Genomic DNA, 23,643 nt, shown 5'->3' on the forward strand with positions numbered 1-23,643 from the left:
ACTGAGGAGTACAAGAAAACTTCAGTTGGGGGGAACGGTTTGCAGGTTAGGCTGCAATAAGGTATGTTTAGTCATTTATTTCTAGACAAGACTGTGATAATGCTGGAAAAGACTGATAAGATCCCCATGAGGGAAAGGTAAGCTGTATTCAGAGACTATGTATGGAATTGCTAGCTTACATTACAGGGCTAATTTATGCTGGTTGACACTACTTAATGACAAACATTTTTTATTAGAAAAATATTGTTTTTGAGACACTTTGAAGGTTCCTTTGGGTTTCTTTCAGGGGTTGTTACCCACATGGCTATTATTAAAATACTTAGGAGTGTTTCTTTAGGCCTCACAACACTGGAGTAAGGTGGGAGGGGCCTAATTTTGCGCCTCAGATGCGCAGTTATATTGACTAGAACTTCAGGCTGTCTTCACATGGAGGGTCCTGCTACAGTTTGAGGGCCCATAAGAAGCTTTTTCCCCACAAATCTGACTCCTAAGGGAAGGTAGGGCCACAGCAGAGCTGTGGCAAGGTGCTGAAGTTATTTTAACCGGTCTTTTGTTTACTATTGATCCGGTTTGGGCATTAAGGGGTTAATCATTTTTATTGCTAGTGGTGCAATCTTACTAATGCTTTAGGCACATACTGTAAAAATTTCGAAAAGTTTGCTGCATTTTTCACTGTTTTGGAAAATTGTGTGCCTTTTTTATCTCTTAAAGGCACAGTAACGTTTTTTTGCAAAGCGTGTTTTTACTTGATTAAAGTGATTTCTAAGCCTGTTTGTCTTACTACTAGTCTGTTAAACCTGTCTGACACCAAGGAAAATCCTTGTTCAATGTGTTTAGAAGCCATGGTGGAACCCCCTCTCAGAATGTGTCCCACTTGTACTGATATGTCTATACATTTTAAAGAACATATTGTTGCACTTAAAAATGTGGCCCAAGATGATTCTCAAACAGAAGGTAATGAGGTTAGCCGTTAACCTCTCCCCAAGTGTCACAACCAGTTACGCCCGCTCAAGCGACGCCTAGCACCTCTAGCGCGTCTAACTCTTTTACCTTACAAGACTTGGCGGCAGTTATGGATAATACCCTCTCAGTGTTTTTATCTAAACTGCCTGTGTTACCTGCAAAGCGTGATAGCTCTGTTTTAAGAACAGATTATGAGCATTCTGACGCTTTAGTAGCCGTATCCGATATACACTCACAACGCTCTGAAATGGGGGCGAGGGATGTGCTGTCCGAGGGAGAAATTTCCGATTCGGGAAAGGTTGCTCCTCAGACAGACTCAGTTACGTTGGCTTTTAAATTTAAACTAGAACACCTCCGCTTATTGCTCAGGGAGGTATTAGTTACTCTGGACGACTGCGACCCTATGGTGGTTCCAGAGAAATTGTGTAAAATGGACAAGTACCTAGAAGTTCCTGTTTACACTGATGTGTTCCCGGTCCCTAAGAGGATTGCGGATATCGTTACTAGGGAGTGGGATAAACCAGGTATTCCCTTCGTTCCCCCTCCTGTTTTTAAGAAAATGTTCCCCATATCTAACCCCATACGGGACTCGTGGCAGACGGTCCCTAAGGTGGAGGGGGCTGTTTCTTCACTTGCTAAACGCACAACTATACCAATCGAAGACAGTTGTGCTTTTAAAGACCCTATGGATAAAAAACTAGAGGGTTTACTTAAGAAAATTTTTGTTCAACAAGGTTTTCTTCTCCAACCTATTGCGTGCATTGTTCCTGTAACTACTGCAGCGGCTTTCTGGTTCGAGGCGCTGGAAGATGCGCTCCAGACGGAGACCTCATATGAGGACATTATGGACAGAATTAAGGTTCTTAAGCTGGCTAATTCTTTTATCACAGATGCCGCTTTCCAACTAGCTAAGTTAGCGGCAAAAAATTCAGGTTTCGCCATTTTAGCACGCAGGGCGTTATGGCTAAACTCCTGGTCGGCTGATGTGTCGTCAAAATCCAAACTATTGAACATCCCTTTCAAAGGAAAGACCCTCTTTGGGCCTGAATTGAAAGAGATTATTTCAGAAATCACGGGGGGAAAAGGCCATGCTCTCCCCCAGGACAAGTCCTTCAAGGCGAAGAACAAACAAAATAATTTTCGTTCCTTTCGGATTTCAGGAGCGGTCTCGCTTCATCCTCCCCTGCTGCAAAGCAAGAGGGTAATACTTCACAACCCAGGGCAGCCTGGAAACCTTACCAGGGCTGGAACAAGGGTAAACAGGCCAAGAAGCCTGCAGCTGCCTCCAAGACAGCATGATGGGGTAGCCCCAGATCCGGGACCGGATCTAGTAGGGGGCAGACTCTCTCTCTTCGCTCAGGCCTGGGCAAGAGATGTACACGATCCCTGGGCCTTAGAGATTGTATCCCAGGGATATCTTTTAGAATTCAAGGACTCCCCTCCAAGGGGAAGGTTCCATATTTCTCGTCTGTCTACAGACATGACAAAGAAAGAGGCGTTCTTACGCTGTGTAGAAGACCTACATACAATGGGAGTGATCCACCCATTTCCATTTGCGGAACAAGGGCTGCGGTTTTACTCAAACCTGTTTGTGGTTCCCAGAAAAGAAGGAACTTTCAGACCAATCCTGGATCTCAAAATTCTAAACAAGTTCCTCAGAGTCCCATCATTCAAGATGGAGACCATTCGTACAATCTTACCAATGATCCAGGAGGGTCAATATATGACTACCGTGGATCTAAAGGATGCGTATCTTCACATTCCTATCCACAAAGATCATCACCAGTTTCTCAGGTTCGCCTTTGTGGACAAGCATTATCAGTTTGTGGCTCTCCCTTTCGGGTTGGCCACTGCTCCCAGAATTTTCACAAAGGTGCTAGGGTCCCTCCTGGCGGTGCTACGACCGCGGGGCATAGCAGTGGCGCCTTATCTAGACAATATCTTAATTCAGGCGTTGACTTTCCAAAGAGCCAAGTCTCACACGGAAATTGTAGTGGCCTTTCTAAGGTCTCACGGGTGGAAGGTGAACATCAAAAAGAGTTCTCTCTCCCCCCTCACAAGAGTTCCCTTCCTAGGAACCCTAATAGACTCGGTAGAAATGAAAATATTTCTGACGGAGGTCAGAAAGATAAAACTCTTAACTACTTGCCAAGCTCTTCATTCCATTCCTCGGCCATCTGTAGCTCAGTGCATGGAGACAATCGGACTAGTCCCTTTTGCACGGATACACCTCAGACCACTGCAACTGTGCATGCTCAAACAGTGGAATGGGGATTATGCAGATTTGTCTCCTCAAATACAGTTGGACCAGGGGACCAGAGATTCTCTTCTCTGGTGGTTGTCTCAGGATCACCTGTCTCAGGGAATGTGTTTCCGCAGACCAGAATGGATCATCGTAACGACCGACACCAGTCTGTTGGGCTGGGGTGCAGTCTGGGACTCCCTGAAAGCTCAGGGCTTATGGTCTCGGGAAGAAGCTCTTCTCCCGATAAACATTCTGAAACTGAGTGCGATATTCAATGCGCTTCAGGCATGGCCTCAGCTAGCTGCGGCCAAATTCATCAGATTTCAGTTGGACAACATCACGATTGTAGCTTACGTCAATCATCAAGGCGGAACAAGGAGTTCCCTAGCAATGATGGAAGTAGCCAAAATAATCAGATGGGCGGAGGATCACTCTTGCCATCTCTCAGCAATTCACATCCCAGGAGTAGACGACTGGGAGGCGGATTTTCTAAGTCGTCAGACTTTTCACCCGGGGGAGTGGGAACTCCATCCAGAGGTATTTGCCCAGCTGACTCAGCTATGGGGCACTCCAGAATTTGATCTGATGGCGTCCCGTCAGAACACCAAACTTCCTCTTTACGGGTCCAGGTTCCGGGATCCCCAGGCGGTGCTGATAGATGCTCTAGCAGCGCCTTGGTCCTTCAATCTGGCCTATGTTTTTCCTCCGTTTCCTCTCCTCCCTCGTCTGGTTGCCAGAATCAAGCAGGAGAGGGCTTCAGTGATTCTATTAGCGCCTGCGTGGCCACGCAGGACCTGGTATGCAAACCTAGTGGACATGTCATCTGTGCCACCATGGACGCTACCAATGAGGCAGGACCTTCTAATACAAGGTCCTTTCAAACATCCAAATCTAATTTCTCTGCGTCTGACTGCTTGGAGATTGAACGCCTAATTCTATCAAAGCGTGGTTTCTCTGAGTCGGTTATTGATACCCTGATTCAGGCTAGAAAGCCTGTCACCAGGAAAATCTACCATAAGATTTGGCGAAAATATCTGTTTTGGTGCGAATTTAAGGGTTATTCATGGAGTAAGGTTAGGATTTCCCGAAATTTTGTCCTTTCTCCAAGACGGATTGGAGAAAGGATTATCAGCTAGTTCCTTAAAGGGACAGATATCTGCTTTGTCTATTCTTTTTCACAAACATCTGGCAGAGGTACCAGACGTTCAAACGTTTAGTCAGGCTTTAGTCAGAATCAAGCCTGTTTATAGACCTGTGGCTCCGCCATGGAGTCTGAATTTAGTTCTTTCAGTTCTGCAAGGGGTTCCGTTTGAACCTTTACATTCCATAGATATTAAGCTTTTATCTTGGAAAGTTTTGTTTTTGGTAGCTATCTCTTCTGCTCGAAGAGTTTCAGAGTTATCTGCTTTACAGTGTGATTCACCTTACCTGGTGTTCCATGCAGATAAGGTAGTTTTGCGTACCAAACCCGGTTTTCTTCCTAAGGTTGTGTCTAATAAGAATATTAATCAGGAAATTGTTGTTCCTTCTCTGTGTCCTAATCCTTCGTCGAAGAAGGAACGTCTGTTACACAATCTTGATGTGGTTTGTGCTTTAAAGTTCTATTTACAAGCAACTAAGGATTTCAGACAAACATCTTCTTTGTTTGTTATCTATTCTGGTAAGAGGAGAGGTCAGAAGGCGACCGCTACCTCTCTTTCCTTTTGGCTGAAAAGCATCATCCGTGTGGCCTATGAGACTGCTGGCCAGCAGCCTCCTGAAACAATTACTGCTCATTCTACCAGAGCAGTGGCTTCCACATGGGCTTTTAAAAATGAGGCTTCTGTTGAACAGATTTGTAAGGCAGCAACTTGGTCTTCGCTGCCTGCTTTTTCCAAATTTTCCAAATTCAATACTTTTTCTTCTTCGGAGGCTATTTTTGGGAGAAAGGTTTTACAAGCAGTGGTGCCTTCCGTTTAAGGTACCTGTCTTGTTCCCTCCCTTCATCCGTGTCCTAAAGCTTTGGTATTGGTATCCCACAAGTAAAGGATGAACCCGTGGACTGGATACACCTTACAAGAGAAAACAGAATTTATGCTTACCTGATAAATTACTTTCTCTTGTGGTGTATCCAGTCCACGGCCCGCCCTGTCATTTTAAGACAGGTGGTTTTTATTTTTAAACTACAGTCACCACGGCACCCTATGGTTTCTCCTTTTTCTTCCTAACCTTCGGTCGAATGACTGGGGGGTGGAGCTAGAGGGGGAGCTATATGGACAGCTCTGCTGTGTGCTCTCTTTGCCACTTCCTGTTGGGAAGGAGAATATCCCACAAGTAAAGGATGAACCCGTGGACTGGATACACCACAAGAGAAAGTAATTTATCAGGTAAGCATAAATTCTGTTTTTTTGGTGCAAATCTAAGGGTTTCTCCTGGAGCCAGGTGAGGATTCCCCAAATGTTATTTCTTCTTTAGGATGGCCTGGAGAAAGTTTGTCAGTCAGTACTCTGAAGGGTCAGACTTCTGTACTGTCTATTCTTTTGCACAAGCGTCTGGCAGATTTACCGGACGTTCAAGCTTTTGTTCAGGTCCTAGTCAGAATCAGGCCTGTGTTTTAACCTGTTGCTCCTCCTTGGAGCCTTAACCTATTTCTTAGAGTTTTGCAGCAGGCTCTGTTTGAGCCTATACATGTTGTTGATATAAAATTGTTATCTTGGAAGGTTTTGCTATTTCTTCCGCTCGCAGGGTTTCTGAGCTTTCAGCTCTGCAGTGTGATTCCCCGTACCTTATTTTTCATGCAGATAAGCTGGTACTTTGTACTCAATTGGGGTTTCTTCCTAAGGTGGTGTCGGATCGAAACATTAATCAGCAAATTGTTGTTCCTTCTTTTTGTCTTATTCCTTCTGATAAGGAACGTCTTTTACAAAACTTGGATGTTGTGCGTGCTCTAAAATTTTACCTACAAGCTACTAAAGATTTTCAGCAATCTTCTGTCATGTTTATTGTTTTCTCTGGAAAGCGTAGGGGTCAGAAGGCCACTTCTACTTCCTTTTCCCTCTGGTTGAGAAGTTTGATTCATTTTGCTTATGAGATAGCTGAACAGCAGCCTCCTGAGAGAATTACGGCTCATTTTACTAGGGCTGTTTCCTCATCTTGGGCTTTCAAAAATGAAGCTTCTGTTAAACAGATTTGCAAGGCGGCAACATGGTACTCTTTGCATACTTTTTCCAAATTCTACAAATTTGATACTTTTGCCTCGACTGAGGCCCCTTTTGGGAGAAAGGTTTTTCAAGCGGTGGTGCCTTCTGTTTAGATCCTCCTGCCTTGTTCTCCTTCCCTTTTCATTCAGTGTCCTCTAGCTTGAGTATTGTTCCCACTAGTAATTGGAATGACGTCGTGGACTCTCCATGCCATAGGAAAGAAAACAAAATTTATGATTACATGATTCATTTCTTTCTTTCCGGGCATGGAGAGTCCACGACCCCGCCCTCTTTTTAAAATATAATTTGGCAGTTTTTTTGGTAAACCTCAGGCACCTCTATATCCTTGTGTTTCTTCTTTTTCCATTTTCCTTCAGCTGAATGACTGGGGATTATGGGTAAGGGAAGTTACACTTAACAGCTTTGCTGGGGTGCTCTTTGCCTCCTCCTGCCGCCAGGAGTTGAATATCCCACTAGTAATTGGAATGACGTCGTGGACTCTCCATGCCCGGAGAGGAATAAATTTATCAGGTAAGCATAAATATTGTTTTTATTACATTATGTCATTTTTGCATTAGTTGCAAAGGATCTCTGTGTGTTTAACTCCAGTAAGGGATTAAATACATAGGTAAAGTCCTGCTTGAAAGACACAAGCACTACAGTTCCCGAACTCAGCGGGGGATTGCAAATGCCACTGACAATTAAAGCATATCAATTTTTCCACTACATTGTCCCTTAATGTATATATATGAAACCCAACATTTTTCTTTCATGATTTAGGTAGAGTTTATCATTTGTTGGTATAATTTTTTGAAAGAACAGCAATGCACTACTAGTTTCTAACTGAACACGAGTGAGCCAATGACATTCGGTATACAAATGCAGGCACAAATCAGCAGCTAGAACCTAAGTTATTTGCTGCTCCTGAGCTTACCTAGATAAACCTTTTAGCAAAGGATAACAAGAGAAGGAAGCAAATTAAATAATAGAAGTAAATTGGAAAGTTGTTTAGAATTGTGTGCTCTGTCTGAATCATAAAAGAAAAAAAAAACTGTGTTTCATAACCCTTTCAGGGACATTCCCTAAATTTCTTTACCTGAAGGAGAGACACATACATGTGCGTTATAGTGCTCAATAAAATAAAACAACAGTTAAATAATTATATTTAAAGTAAAAATCAAGTATACATTAAAAATTGCATTGATAAAATGCATTAAAAGTCATATTAAATGTACACCAGCAAAATTAGAATTTTAATTATGCAGTCAAATTCTTAAATTTTACAGAAAATATTATACTTAATTTGCATAATGAAACTCATATTTTATGTTCATTTTATTTTAAAGTAAAAATTATTCTAAAATGTACAAAATCTAAACTGTACATTATGTTACTAATTTAAAATGAGCCCCACAGGCATGGCAAAAGGGCTGAACAGTGGCGTTTTGTTGGAGGTCATAGGGGTCGTCTCTTAACGTTTTACCCCTCCAGATCTTGCTGGTTTATTTTGCCAAATGTATACTAAAATATGCAATGCACTTATTACACCGATATAAAAGACTTGTATACAAAACTAGAGTAAAAAACAAGTTAAAGTACACTGATAATAATAACATTGTATATAGAAATAGACCCTTGTTCCATGATAGACAGAGGACACAAGTAATATGCTATATAAATCTAGAATAATGATTCTGCTGTGTGATTTGGCAGATCTACTGCTTGTGCTTTCCTAAACAAAGCTAGGAAAACATTAACCTATAAGATCTATATTAATGCCACATTTCTATCATGACATACTCTGACATTCATGTTGGTATTTTAGGCACAAATTGTTTTCGCTATGCAATCTGTGCGGTTTGTTTTATGACAGTTTTTATTAAAGTGTCAGCTAACTACCTAAGTGACAATATTTAACTTTTCTATTTATAAATATATCTGTCCTTGCCTTGTGCTCTTGTGGAAAAGAGCTCTGTTGGTTATTACACGCTGGCTTACTTCAGAAGGCGCAAGTGTATGTGAATTGTTGGTTTGTTCTCTTTATTTGGGGCAAACAATATACAATCATTTTTTTTCTGCTATGTTTTTGCTTATCTCTTGATAGAGAGATAGAGCATTGCCTCTGAGCCCATTGTCTCCCAGGATGATGCTGTTTAGGCAGTGCACCAGCTTTCTCCTGTAACGTCCCTAGCCCCTATGGCGTCACATGAAGTGCCTGCGGTTTCTCTCAATCTCCTAGAGGAGTTATTTGCCTACACAAATTTCTTCCCAGGTATCTTCTGAGGTTCCTGTGGCATTATCTGTTTTTCCTATCATAAGGGATATCGCAAGAGGAAATTAGAATTTCAGATAGTAGGGTTTCTGTTTGCTTGCTGCTATACAGGTTGTCTTTCCTCATAGGTATGATGAGGATACTTCGGCAGCCTCTGAGACTGAAATCTCAGATTCGGACAGTACAATTCCTTTATCTGATGCTGAAGTTGTATTCTTCAGATTTAAGCTTGATCACCTTTGTGTATGGTTAAAGGAGGGTTTGGCTTCTATGGGCGACTACGCCTATCATTGGCAACCCCACAGAATTTCGCCAACTTCATAGTTGCTTGATGTTACTTCTCTGTGGATATGTTTCCTGTTCCAGTCCGTGCTTGGAGTTTTTATCCAGGAATGGGAGAAGTCAGATTTTTCTTTTTCCCTGTCTCCTTAAAGAAGATTTAACCAGGGCACGGTGCCTTAAGTGAAAGAGGCCTTTTCTACTCTGGCTAGAGAATTCCGATCCCTATAGAGGATAGCTGCTCTTTTTAGGATCAATGGACTTAGCTAAAGACTTTTATGGAGATTTGTATTGCCTCTGTGTAAAGTGCAGCATCTTATTGATGCGTCACTTTGCCTGATTTCATTTGAGTGGAGTTCCCTTTGAAGAGAACCAGAACAAAATTAAGGCTCCTAAGCCAATTCCTTTATGTCTGATGTTTCCAGGCTAATCATTAAGCCAGGGGCTAAGTTATCTGGCTTCACTGTGCTAGCCTGCGGAGCGTTGTGTAGCAGGTCAGTTTCATAATCTGAAGGCCGTGAGTTAGGCCTCACACATTTAAACTCCTTTTAGATTTTTCTTCTGAACCCAGATTTCTGGTGTTTCCTTACAAGAGTAAGACCTTGTTTGATCCTGATCTAAGAGATGAAAGGTTTGCCTCCAATACAGAACTATTGGAAGGCTGATGCTCTCTGGTTTTCTTCAAACATGGGTATGACATGTCCCAGATAGATGGCGGACTTAGTGCCTCAGGGTTACTAAATAGAATCAAACCCTTACTCCCAGGCGCAGATTCCATCTCTCAGTTTTTATCTGCAGACCAGATAGCAGAGAGGCGTTTTCATTGTTTTTGGGATCTTTTTTCCTGAGAGGGATAGCCCAGTTTCGTGTATAGCAACAGGGTTTAGGTTTTTGCTCATCCTGTTCCTGTTTCCCGGAAAAGTGGGAACTTTTCGTCCTAGCTTAAACCTTAAGTGTCTCAATTAGTTTTTCTCAGTGTTCCATCCTTCAAAATGGAATCCTTTGGTTTGATTATTGCTTTGGTGTAAGAGGGTCAGTTCATGATGATCATAGACCTGGAGGACGCGTATCTTCAAGCTCCTGAGTTTTGTCATTCTGTCAAACACTTTCAGTTTGGCGCCTTTCCTGGACAACATATTGATTCAGGCGCAGTCCTTCCAATAAGCAGAATCTCCTTCAGGGGTCTTTTCTTCGTTCTCATGGTTGGGACGTGAATATGAAAAGAGTTTCCTTGTTCCAACTACAGAAGTAGTTTTTCTTAGGGACCATAATAATTTCCCTATCCCTGAACCTTTTTCTGACAGGAGGTCAGAAAATTAAGGATTTTCTATCTGCCCTTGTTATACATTTCTATTAGGCCTTCAGTGGTTTAAGGTAGGATCTGATGGTCTTTTTGTTGGACATTGTCCTTTAGCTCGTTCCATCCGAGAGTTCTACTGTTACGCATGCTCGGATAGTTATACGGGGTTCAGGTGAATCTGTCTTTGAAGACAGGCTTTCTCAGGAGAGTCAGGGTTCTTACTCTGGAGACATGCCTGGATGATAGTGCCACGATCACCAGCCGTTTGGGCTAGGGACTATGGATTTGGGAGGAGTCTGTTTTTCCATTCGTCTTGGAGCTTAGATCGATATGCAATGTGCTGTTGATCAGTTGTCCTTAACCCGGTTTATCAGGTTCTAGTTGGGCAATTTTTCCTCAGTGGTTTGCATAAACCACCTGGGAGAAACCTAGAGTGGGCGGACGCTCACTATTGCTGTTTTCCTTCTTTTTATTCCTGTAGGGAATACTGGGAGCGGACTTCTTGAGAAGGCAGACCTTTTATCCGTGCGCTCTTTCTGATCTCTCCAGATTAACCCTTGTCTAAGTATGACTAGCTCCCTAGGTACGTTTAGAGGTCTGGAGGTCAGCAAGCTGTCCTAATATGCAGCCTTTGGGATGTAATCTCTTCCTCCCTGAAGGTTGTTCCTGAGGAAGGAAATTCTGATTTTGGTCCTTCCTTCATTCAAACTTGTATTCGCTAAGGCCTAGATTTAGAGTTTGTCGGTAGCCGTCAAAACCAGCGTTAGAGGCTCCTAACGCTGGTTTTGGGCTACCGCCGGTATTTGGAGTCAGTCAGGAAAGGGTCTAACGCTCACTTTCCAGCCGCGACTTTTCCATACCGCAGATCCCCTTACGTCAATTGCGTATCCTATCTTTTCAATGGGATCTTTCTAACTCCGGTATTTAGAGTCGTGTCTGAAGTGAGCGTTAGAAATCTAACGACAAAACTCCAGCCGCAGAAAAAAGTCAGTAGTTAAGAGCTTTCTGGGCTAACGCCAGTTTATAAAGCTCTTAACTACTGTACACTAACACCCATAAACTACCTATGTACAAAGGGATGGGGGTGGATGGGATGGGGGCATCAGACACGGTCCCTGCCATCTCCTCTCCTGCTCAGTTAGTTTGGGTGGGTCACAGCACATTTCCACATTTTTTTTTTTTTTGTGTTCATAAAGTCGAATCCAATCTTCCCTTGGGCAGGGGCCAGAATTTCAGATAAATTGCTCAGGGAATACACTAGTATCTTCACTGGCCGGGTCCTCCTCCAAATGGGCTAAGTACCTTTGGTCATCTCAGATGGTGGTAAGAAGAATTGTAAAATGTTTGAGAATGTAATGCGGTTGGTCTGATTTGCTACTTGTAATTTGTAAACTGTTGAAAAATCAATAAAAACTTTTTTTTCATAAAACTACCTATGTACCCCTAAACCGAGGTCCCCCCACATCGCCAATGTTCTGATCAGCCAATAGAATGCGAGCTCAATCTGATTGGCTGATTGGATCAGCCAATCGGATTGAACTTGATTCTGATTGGCTGATTCCTACCTTAATTCCGATTGGCTGATAGAATCCTATCAGCCAATCGGAATTCGAGGGACGCCATCTTGGATGACGTCATTTAAAGGAACCGTCATTCGGCTAGTAGGCGTCGGTTGAAGAGGATGTTCCGCGTCGGCTTGGAAGAAGATGGCTCTGCTCTGCTCCAGAAGAAAGAAGATTGAAGATGCGGCTTGATAGAAGACTTCATCCCGATGATGGACTTCCGACTTCAGGCCGATGATGGATTTCTTCAGCCGCCGCTTGGATCCAGACTTCAGCCGGAGGATGGACGTCACTCTTTAGCCCCCCGCTTGGGCTTGGATCAAGACATCGGAGGCTCTTCTGGATCGATCGGTGAACCTGGCATGGTGAAGACAAGGTAGGAAGATCTTCAGGGGCTTAGTGTTAGGTTTATTTAAGGGGGGTTTGGGTTAGATTAGGGGTATGTGGGTGGTGGGTTGTAATGTTGGGGGGGGTATTGTATGTGTTTTTTTACAGGCAAAAGAGCTGAATTCTTTGGGGCATGCCCCGCAAAGGGCCCTGTTCAGGGCTGGTAAGGTAAAAGAGCTTTGAACTTTTTTAATTTAGAATAGGGTAGGGCATTTTTTTTATTTTGGGGGGCTTTGTTATTTTATTAGGGGGCTTAGAGTAGGTGTAATTAGTTTAAAATTGTTGTAATTTTTTTCTAATGTTTGTAAATATTTTTTTATTTTTTGTAACTTAGTTCTTTTTTATTTTTTGTACTTTAGTTAGTTTATTTAATTGTATTTATTTGTAGGAATTGTATTTAATTTATTTATTGATAGTGTAGTGTTAGGTTTAATTGTAGATAATTGTAGGTATTTTATTTAATTAATTTATTGATAGTGTAGTGTTAGGTTTAATTGTAACTTAGGTTAGGATTTATTTTACAGGTAATTTTGTAATTATTTTAACTATTTTAGCTATTAAATAGTTCTTAATTATATTTAATAGCTATTGTACCTGGTTAAAATAAATACAAAGTTACCTGTAAAATAAATATAAATCCTAAAATAGCTATAATATAATTATAATTTATATTGTAGCTATATTAGGGTTTATTTTACAGGTAAGTATTTAGCTTTAAATAGGAATAATTTATTTAATAAGAGTTAATTTATTTCGTTAGATTTAAATTATATTTAATTTAGGGGGGTGTTAGGGTTAAAGTTAGACTTAGCTTTAGGGGTTAATAAATTTATTAGAGTAGCGGTGAGCTTCTGTCGGCAGATTAGGGGTTAATACTTGAAGTTAGGTGTCGGCAATGTTAGGGAGGGCAGATTAGGGGTTAATACTATTTATTATAGGGTTATTGAGGCGGGAGTGAGGCGGATTAGGGGTTAATACATTTATTATAGTAGCGCTCAGGTCCGGTCGGTAGATTAGGGGTTAATAAGTGTAGGTAGGTGGAGGCGACGTTGGGGGCGGCAGATTAGGGGTTAATAAATATAATATAGGGGTCGGCGATGTTAGGGCAGCAGATTAGGGGTACATAGGGATAATGTAGGTGGCGGGGGTGTACGGAGCGGCAGATTAGGGGTTAAAAATAATATGCAGGGGTCAGCGATAGCGGGGGCGGCAGATTAGGGGTTAATAAGTGTAAGGTTAGGGGTGTTTAGACTCGGGGTACATGTTAGAGTGTTAGGTGCAGACGTAGGAAGTGTTTCCCCATAGCAAACAATGGGGCTGCGTTAGGAGCTGAACGCGGCTTTTTTGCAGGTGTTAGGTTTTTTTTCAGCTCAAACAGCCCCATTGTTTTCTATGAGGGAATCGTGCACGAGCATGTTTTTGAAGCTGGCCGCGTCCGTAAGCACCGCTGGTATCGAGAGTTGAAGTTGCGGTAAATATGCTCTACACTTCTTTTTTGGAGCCTAATGCAGCGATTCTGTGAACTCTCAATACCAGAGGTATTTAAAAGGTGCAGCCAGAAAAAAGCATGCGTAGCTAACGCACCCCTTTGGCCGCAGAACTCTAAATCTAGCCGTAAGACTTTCTGTTTGGTGTTTTGAACACTTAGTTTTGTCTATGCATGGTTTTTCTGCAGTGGTTATTGTGACCTTGATTCAGGATCACAATCCTGTTACTGGTATTTTTCCATAGGGTATGACGTGAGTACCTTAGGGGGGAGATTCCAAGGGTTACTCTCAAAAGTAGAGTCAGGATCCTAGGATGTTCTCTTTTCTCCAGGAAGGTCTGGAGAAGGGTTGTCAGGGCCTGGCGGAGTAAAATTTCTGCATTTCTCTCGTTACACGTGTCTGGCGGATGTTCCAGATGTGTTTTCTTATCAGACCATGGGTTACTTCAGGCCTGTATTTTAGTTAGTTGTTCCCATTGGAGCCTTTCCTTGTTTTTTAGTTTTTGCAACAGGCTCAGGTTCCGCAGATATTTAATTTTTACCTTGAAAGGTTTTCTTTATTTCCATGTTCTATTCTGCTCGGAGAGTTTCGAACTCTCGGCTTGCAGTGTGATTCTCCTTATCTCATTTCATTCGGATAAGGCAGTTCTTCGTACCAAGTTTGTTTTTTCTTCCTAGGGTGTTTTTGGACAGGAATATGTATCAGGAAATTGTTGTTCCTTTTCTCTGTCCTAATCCTTCTTCTCATGAAGATTGTCTATTACACAACTTAGACGTTGTGTGTGTGCTCTTAAAATCTACTTGCTAGCTACAAAGGACTTTGTCAGTCTTCTGCTTTGTTTGTTTGCTTTTCTGGGACTCGTAAAGGTCAGAAAGCTAATGCCACTTCTCTTTCTCTTTGGTTGAGAAGTATTATTCATTTGGCATATGAGACGGCTGAACAGCAGCCTCCTGAGAGAATTACAGCTTATTCCACCAGGGTGATGTCTTTCTCGTGGGCCTTCAAAATGAGCGACTGTTGATCAGATCTGTAAAGCTGCGACTTGATCTTCTTTGCTCACTTTTTCTAAATTGTATAATTTTGACATTCTTGCCTTGGCCGAGGCGTACTTTGGGAGAAAGGTTCTTCAAGCAGTGGTACCTTCCCTTATCATCTGTGTGCTCTAGCTTGGGTATTGATTCCCAACAGTAATTGATAATAATCCGTGGATTCACTGTGTCATTAGAAAGAAAACAAAATGTATGCTTACCTGATACATTTATTTATTTCTTGACACAGTGAGTCCACAGCCCTCCCTGTTTTTCAGACAGTTTTTTATATAAACCTCAGACACTTCTGCACCTTGTGCTGTTTACCTTTCTCTCCTTTTCCTTCGGTCAAATGACTGGGGGTTGTGGGAAGGGAAGTTATACTTAAAGGGAACCTCAACACCTAATTAACATATTCTAAACTAACTTTTTCTAACTGTGCAAAATAAACTAACTAGCAATGCTGTATGCAGTCTTTTCATCTTACTGCATTTTATTTTTGATAAAAGATTTATAATGTAAACATTGATTTGCAGCATTGGATGTGATGCAAGCTGCCATTTGTTAAAGTATTTTTCACAACAGTGTGTCACGTGATGCACACGGCACTAGCTATTAGTAAATCACAGTGAGCCCTGCAGTCAGTGTCTGACAAGAACGGCTTCAGGCACTGTTATGTTTATAAATAGAACGAGCAGGGAAAGGAAGTGTAAGGGGGAGGAGAGGTTAAGACAGAGGGAGGCACAGGAGGAAGAAAGGCTCCGGAGATCATATGTAAGGTAGATGAATGTCTCTTGTTACAATTTTTATGCAGCGTGAGTTTGCTTTCTTTCTTCCCCCTGTGACTGCTCTCTCCACCTCTCCTCCCCCCTCACACTTCCTTCCCTCCTCGTGCTATTTATAAACATAACAGTGCCTGAAGCCGTTCTTGTCAGACACTGCAGGGCTCACTATGATTTAGTAATAGCTGGTGCTGTGTGCATCACGTGACATAGTGTTGAGGAACGCACGTTACAAGATGGCAGCTTGCATAGCTTATATAATGCTGCAGATCAACGTTTACATTGTAAAGCTTTTATCTATAATAGAATGCAGTAAGATAAAAACTGCATACATCATTACAATCAGTTTATTTAGGATAATCAGTAAAAGTTAGTTTAGAGCATTTCCAGCAGGTGTTTAGGGTCCCTTTAAAGGGACATTAAACACTTTGAGATGGTAATATAAAATGATAAATTGTATATATAAAACAACTCTTCAATATACTTTCATTATTTACTTTGTCCTCTTTGCCTGTAATTCCATTCTGAAATTGTGAGCTTTTCAGTTCCTGTTAGAAATGGAAGTGCAGAACACTGTTAAATCCAGCACAACCATTGGCTGCACACTCTAGTGACCTATTTATAACTGCCCCTAATTGGCCACAGCAGAGAAGGTAACACAAGTTACAACATGGCAGCTCCCAGTGTTTTATAGACACTAAAACTTTACACTTATTTTGTCACTTTTTATACATCTAATGAAACTTTAAAAATGCATCTACATGTTACTCATGGACTAATCTTTTCTTTGAATGCATCATTCTATCTAGCATGTATTTAGTGTTTAATGTCCCTCTGCTGTGGTGCTCTTTGCCTCCTCCTGCTGGCCAGGAGTGGTATTCCCAACAGTAATTGATGATGATCCTTGTCAAGAAATAAATAAATTTGTCAGGTAAGAATACATTTTGTTTTTCTACAGTTTATTAACTCAAAAAATACTTAACTGATTTACTTCAAAATTTCAGGCATTGTGGTAATTTCACCAAATTTCAGGCACATTTGTTCATCTGTTTCAAATGTATAAGCTGTTGAATATAACCATTTACCATGGAATTCTACCATTCAACAATAGTAATAAATACAAATATTTTCCATTAAAATTCACTTTTGCTGTAGTTTACTTTAAAGGGACAGTCTGGACTTGTTGCATACCAGACAAGCACCTGGCAACAGGTTCCACACCTATAAGCTTGTAAGAAATACATGACACTAAAAAAAATCATTGTTTGTTAGCAGCAGGAAATGGCAGCCACTGCTCTCTTCATGTCCAATAAGCTGTTTTCTTGTATGGCAGTTTAGCAGTACACAATTAATATTTTTCCGTTAGCTATTTCAAATTGCACATGCACAAATCAGCATGTAAGAGTAGGAAAACTTATTTAAGGGTCATTAAGAATCATTCATGATTGGAGGCACTTAAAATGCCAAAATATACTTGCAATAGGTGGGCGGAGCTTGGCTGTCATTTTCAGCTCCTAACAAACAATAAATATTTAAATGTGTCATGTACTTCTTACAAGATTATAGATGTGGGACCAGTTCCAAGATGCTTCTCTGGTATGTAACAATAATTTTTAAAATTATGTATTGGGTCTAGACTGTCCCTTTAAGCAAATTTTGAATTCTGAGAGAAGTTCTGTTTAATACAATGGAATAAAGTACATGTTTAAAAATACAATATATTAGTAATTTGGAGATGCAGGCAAAATGTGTTTTCATCTAATTTTGTATCTCTCCTCGCTCAGAAGACTTAGGGGTAAATGTATTAATGTGCTAGCGGACACAATGTAGTGTGTCATGTTTACTGCACATCTATAAATGCAGACAGCATACACTGCCGGCATTTATCATTGCCCCAGCAGTTCTTGTGAACTGCTGGTGCAATTCCGCCCCCTGCAGATTCGCGGCCGCTAGCAGGGGGTGTCAATCAACCCGATTGTATTAAATAAGGTTGATTGCTGTCCGCTGCCTCAAAGCAGGCGGACAAGTTATGGCATCAAGCTCCAAACGGAGCTTGATAAATTGACCCCTATGCAAATGTACACATTTTCTGTTTTTAAATTATTTTTTGCTCTTTTCTGACAGCTGAATTATTACTACATTACTATTCTCAATGTAAAATATGTGCACTTTGACATTTCCTTGTACTCTCCTTTAGATGCAGCTAAGCTCACGCAGTACCATTACTGGGTACCACGTATTAGGCTGATGTTTTGCGCTGAGGACCCACGTGTTTTTACTCAAAGAATTGTAGCTGCTAACCAATTACGTAAAAAGACTGAAGCCTTACTGATGTATAACTTGTACATAGACTGCATGCCCACAAATGGAAAGTGTGTGCTCCCATCACACAGTCTGAACAGGGTGAAGAACTGTCTGCTGAGTACACCACATCTGAAGCACAGTGATCAGTAAGTTCCAAGTGTCATGCTTTTTGGTATTCTATAATACTTAAAGGGACAGTAAACCTTAAAATTAATGTTATATAATTCTGCACATAGTGTCAGACAGAGCGTGAGCGAGCTGCACTTAGTCTTATGGCGCGGTCGGGCCGGGCTGTGACTATACAGTTGGCCCGATGCGCTGAGGAAAAAAAACAAACCCGCTCAGCAGAGCCCAGAGAGCGGATCTGTAAAACAGCGTTTTTTGCTAAAAATAAAAAGGCAATATTATGTTAAATAATGGTTGGCTAATATAATGTTATATAATTCTGCACTATGTGCAGAATTATATAACATTCATTTTAAGGTTTACTGACCCTTTAAATATATTAGAACAAATATTTGTCTATATACTAATATATAGCCTTATGCAACAATAAATTATATGCAAGGTAGGTAAGATGAGAAACAGTAACCAGAAAATGTCCTGCATTCTAGTTAATTATCTGCACACCTCAATAAAATAAGTCCAGCCTAAAAAAAATCCATAAAATGGAACTTTATTTATCCGTCTGTGTCCAGCTTAAAAATAGCAACGTTTCAGGTTCATGCATCAGTTTTAGGGATACCCTAGAGCAAAATGAGTTTATTTTACATGAAAATGTTTTATCCTACGTACCGTTCACCACAGTCCCCCTACCAAAGCTACAATTTATTTTTTATTTTAGTCATTAGGAGATACTGCCAGTCAAAAGCTTAATTACTCACAGTGTTAATGAAAATGTATTGCATAGGGCTTAATGAAGATTAGTGAGTAACTGCTTGATGCTAAAGTTGACATATGCAATAGCATATAGACCCAACCTGTAGATGTTTCTATGTGTTTTATTCATGTTTTGTTAATACAGAAACCTTTGTCCCTCTGTTTGTCAGTATGGAGCATTACCTAAACCGTTTAGAGAATGAAATCAATCTAGAGTATGAGCGGACCTTTAACAAGATGATATTTGACAAACTGGTGTCTACAAAGCCTCAGACGTTTCCTTATATTACGCTCCCAGATAAAGCAGAAGAGTTTTCTTCTGTTAAAGGTATATTTATTAATTTGATCTCCTAATCACTTTTGATGAATGTTTTTTTTTCTTTTTCTTCTGCTTCCATTATTAAACATTTTTTATGTTACACACAGGACAAATTGATATTCCAAAATATAATTTTGCCAAGAGTCGGGCTGCCTTTACATTTGTTACCCTTCTGACAAGGTCGGAGGTCATCACATCTCTCTGCAAAGTGCGCACTGAGTGCAACAAAGTTTGTAGTATGTCTTTGTTTCACTCAACCATAACCAAATGCGTCAGGCTGGAAGAGTTTGAGCAAACTCAGTCACAGGCCTTCTCTCAGGTAACCACTGTTTCATTTTTACTACCTATTATTAGGGGGCGGGAGATGTTAATGGTAGGAGGGAGGAGCCAAGGTCTTGGGTAGGTAAGAGGATCAAGATCTAAGTCTGATACCAAGGTAGCTGAAGGATGAAGACATTTGTTTTCATTTAGGTGGTAGGACAAACAGGAACCCTGAAAGTTAGCCGGAGGGAATAGGGAGTCGCCATGGTTTGGTCTTATGTAGTAGCAAGGATTTAGCAGGGAGCTTGGTGATAGGGGCTGCTAAAGGGATAAAGTATTCTGGGTGATTTCTCGGGTCCTAAAACTGACCAGGCACATTAATCTTCAGTACCACTCCAGTGCACAATAAACTCCAATAATCTTCAGTACCTCTCCAGTGCAGAATAAACTCCAGTTATCTTTAGTACTACTCTATTGTGATTGAAATTGTAGTTTATAGCGCACTGGAGTGGTACTAAAGATTGTTGGAGTTTACAGCGCACTGAAGTGGTACTGAAGATTGCTGGAGTTTATAGCGCACTGGAGTGGTACTGAAGATTGCTGGAGTTTATAGTGCACTGAAGTGGTACTGAAGATTGCTAGAGTTTATAGCGCACTGGAGTGGTACTGAAGATTGCTGGAGTTTATAGTGCACTGAAGTGTTACTGAAGATTGCTAGAGTTTATCGCGCACTGGAGTGGTACTGAAGATTGCTGGAGTTTATAGTGCACTGGAGTGGTACTGAAGATTGCTGGAGTTTATAGTGCACTGAAGTGGTACTGAAGATTGCTGGAGTTTATAGTGCACTGAAGTGGTACTGAAGATTGCTGGAGTTTATAGTGCACTGGAGTGGTACTGAAGATTGCTGGAGTTTATAGTGCACTGAAGTGGTACTGAAGATTGCTGGAGTTTATAGTGCACTGGAGTGATACTGAAGATTGCTGGAGTTTATAATGTACTGGAGTGGTACTGAAGATTGCAGGAGTTTATAGCGCACTGGAGTGGTACTGATGATTGCTGGAGTTTATAGTGCACTGGAGTGGTACTGAAGATTGCTGGAGTTTATAGTGCACTGGAGTGGTACTGATGATTGCTGGAGTTTATAGTGCACTGGAGTGGTACTGAAGATTGCTGGAGTTTATAGTGCACTGGAGTGGTACTGAAGATTGCTGGAGTGTCTAGCATGCTAGAGTGGTACCAGAGATTTCTGGAGTCTGTAGCGCACTGAAGTGGCACTAAAGATTGCTGGAGTTTATAGCGCACTGGAGTGGTTCTGAAGATTGCTGGAGCTTATAGTGCACTGGAGTGGTACTGAAGATTGCTGGAGTGTCTAACATGCTGGAGTGGTACCATAGATTTCTGGAGTCTGTAGCGCACTGAAGTGGCACTAAAAAATGCTGGAGTTTATAGCGTACTGGAGTGGTACTAAAGATTGCTGCAGTTTATAGCACACTAAAGTGGTACTAAAGATTGCTGCAGTTTATAGCGCACTGAAGATGTACTAAAGATTGCTGGAGTTTATAGCGCACTGAAATGATACTAAAGATTGCAGGCGTTTATAGCACACTGGAGTGGTACTAATGATTGCCAGAGTTTATAGCTTATGGAGTGGTACTAATGATAGATGTGCAGTGTAACAGAAAAACTTAGCTCGGCACAAACCCTTAATATAGCTCATTCCTACCAGTGAGATATTTAAAATGTTTATTCTGAGAAGTCTATAATTAATGAAACAGAGATATAAATAGCACTTCATATTACATTTGTGGATCAATTATCAGCCTAATGGTAAGCCAACCAAGAGTAATGAGACAGTCATCAAGCCTGATTGGTTAGCAACCCAACACCTGATTAAAGGGACATGAAGCTCATCATTTTTTTCCATAATTCAGATAAAGCATAGAATTTTAAACAACTTTACAACGTACTTCTCTTATCAAATTTGTATAATTCTCTTGGTATCCTTTGTTGAAGGAGCAGTAATGCACTACTGGGAGCCAATTACAGGAGGCATATATGTGCAGCCAGCTCCCAATAAGTTATTGCTGTTTCAGCGCTTATCTACTTTAGGTATGCTATTCATCAAAGAATAGCAAGAGAATAAAGCAAATTAGATTATAGAAGTAAATTGGAAAGTTGTCTGTATCTGAATCATTACATTTTTATTGTGACTTTACTGTCCCTTTTTTAAAATGTTTCCTATCAATCAGTTGATTGCCTACTGTCTATTGAATTTAAAATTAAGTTTGCTCGGCTTCAGATTTTAGCCAACTCCATACGTTATCAATACATAAGCAGACATGGGTGGTAGGATGTTGTTTTAATAGATTTTCAGCATTCACCTTCCCTGGTAACAAAATACAGTAACAATTTCACACTCCCCTTTCACATAATGTTATCATTTAAAATGTCCATGTTATTCATTCACAAATCAGGGCATCCATTACCCTACCCTTAGTCATTCCTGAAGTTGTCTCTCTATACGTAGTGTAATCCTATACATTTTATTGATAAGTTAAAATGTTAAAACCTTGTATTTATCTGTTGCAGGTCCAGTTGTTCCTCAAGGACAGCTGGATCAGTACTTTGAAGAATGTTGTTCGGAACAGTCTGAGAGAAGTTGGGAAAGGCTGGTATGACCTAAGTGAATGTAACTGGGAGGTGTATAATATGTCCAAATTGCGCCAACTCATGGAGCTCATCAAATTTAATCTCCAAGACAGTCTAAGGTTCCTAGTGCAGGACTCTCTTGTTAACTTCACTCAGTTTATCATTGATTCCTGCTACAGTGTTTTGGAATGTGAAGAAGACATGGAGTGGGGAGGAGACCTCATCAACAGCCCATACAAGTAAGACACCTAAACTGGCAATATGTTGTGGGTTAGCTCTGTTTTTGCAAATGTAAATGGACATACTGTTTTAGTGAATATTGACAAAAATACATTGTAATACAATGGGCAGGAGGCTAACTGCCATTATTTAAAGGGATACTAAACCCAAATTGTTTCTTTCATGATTCAGATAGAGCATGTCATATTAAAGGGACATAATACTCTTATGCTAAATCATTTGAAACTGATGCAGTATAACTGTAAAAAGCTGACAGGAAAATATCACCTGAGCATCTTTATGTAAAAAAGGAAGATATTTTACCTCACAACTTCCTCAGCTCAGCAGAGATCACAGTAAAAGAGTTCATGACCTCAGCACTGCTGATGCTGATTGGCTGCTGTTCATTTCTTCATTTTTTTAAATTTATTTTTACCTGCAGCTGGGCTGCAGCTGAGTATAACTTTTTACACAGAACTTACTCTGCTGAGCTGAGGAAATTGTGAGGTAAAATATCTTTCTTTTTTACATAGAGATGCTCCTAGAGATATTTTCCTGTCAGCTTTTTACAGTTATACTGCATTAGTTTCAAGTGATTTAGCATATGAGTATTATGTCCATTTAAATACAGTCCAATAGCATAAGTGCATTATACAAAGACAATACAATAGCACTTGCTCTGAATTTTTTTTTTTTTTATTAAATTTTTCAAATAATACGACATAAGAAATAGTTAACAAATGGAATTGTTATACAGGATATATGTGATTTAAAGATTACAAGTTTTTCAAGTAGTTCAACAAATGAGATTACTGGGTAAGCGATTATATCATATCAAGGTATAGGAGAATACACAAAGACGTACACCTTGCATGAGAATATAAGTAAACGCTATAGTATATCAAGGCATATGGGCATACACAGAATCATAGACATCGCATGAGAATACTAATGAGCTTTAGCCTGAGTAATATATATGCCAATCAATGTGTAATCAATGTAACGACATTTAAAGTGTGTTTCCATTCATTTTCCGTTAATCATCTCTTTGGGTTCAAGTTTAATATATTGATAGTAATTATTATTGTTATGGTAATTTCAAGGGATACCACGTTGAAAGTCTCTGGGTTAATCACATGAACCCAAAGTACTATAATATGGGGGGTGGGGTCATAACATGGACTTAACAGGAGCTCTTCTTTCTGTAAGCACTTAAGCAAATTGTAGTATTAGTAAAAGTTTATAAGCACATAACTATAAAAAAGAGAAATATCTTATATCTTGCACAGTGATTGTGATATGTTGGCTGCACCCTATAATTAAAGTCATCTCAATTAACTTAAAGGGACACTGAACCCATAATTTTTCTTTTGTGATTCAGATAGAGCATGACATTTTCGGCAACTTTCTAGTTTACTCCTATTATCAAATTTTCTTCATTCTCTTGGTATCTATATTTGAATTGCAAAAATGTAAGTTTAGATGCCGGCCCATTTTTGGTGAACAACCTGGGTTGAACTTTCTGATT

At 40.4% G+C, this 23,643-nt stretch overlaps 1 protein-coding gene across 1 annotated transcript in view; it reads left to right on the forward strand.

Annotated features, from left to right (window-relative positions):
* The window catches only part of DNAH1 (dynein axonemal heavy chain 1), a 691,978-nt gene that overhangs the window by 127,853 nt on the left and 540,482 nt on the right, over positions 1 to 23,643 (forward strand). Inside the window, exons 9-12 of the mRNA XM_053721084.1 lie at positions 17,682 to 17,934; positions 18,838 to 18,995; positions 19,094 to 19,305; positions 21,837 to 22,135. Of these exons, the coding sequence (XP_053577059.1) occupies positions 17,682 to 17,934; positions 18,838 to 18,995; positions 19,094 to 19,305; positions 21,837 to 22,135 (922 nt within the window). The remainder of the gene's footprint in view (positions 1 to 17,681; positions 17,935 to 18,837; positions 18,996 to 19,093; positions 19,306 to 21,836; positions 22,136 to 23,643) is intronic.

This window comes from Bombina bombina, chromosome 7, assembly GCF_027579735.1.
Source record: "Bombina bombina isolate aBomBom1 chromosome 7, aBomBom1.pri, whole genome shotgun sequence".
In the NCBI taxonomy this organism is placed as follows: domain Eukaryota; kingdom Metazoa; phylum Chordata; class Amphibia; order Anura; family Bombinatoridae; genus Bombina; species Bombina bombina.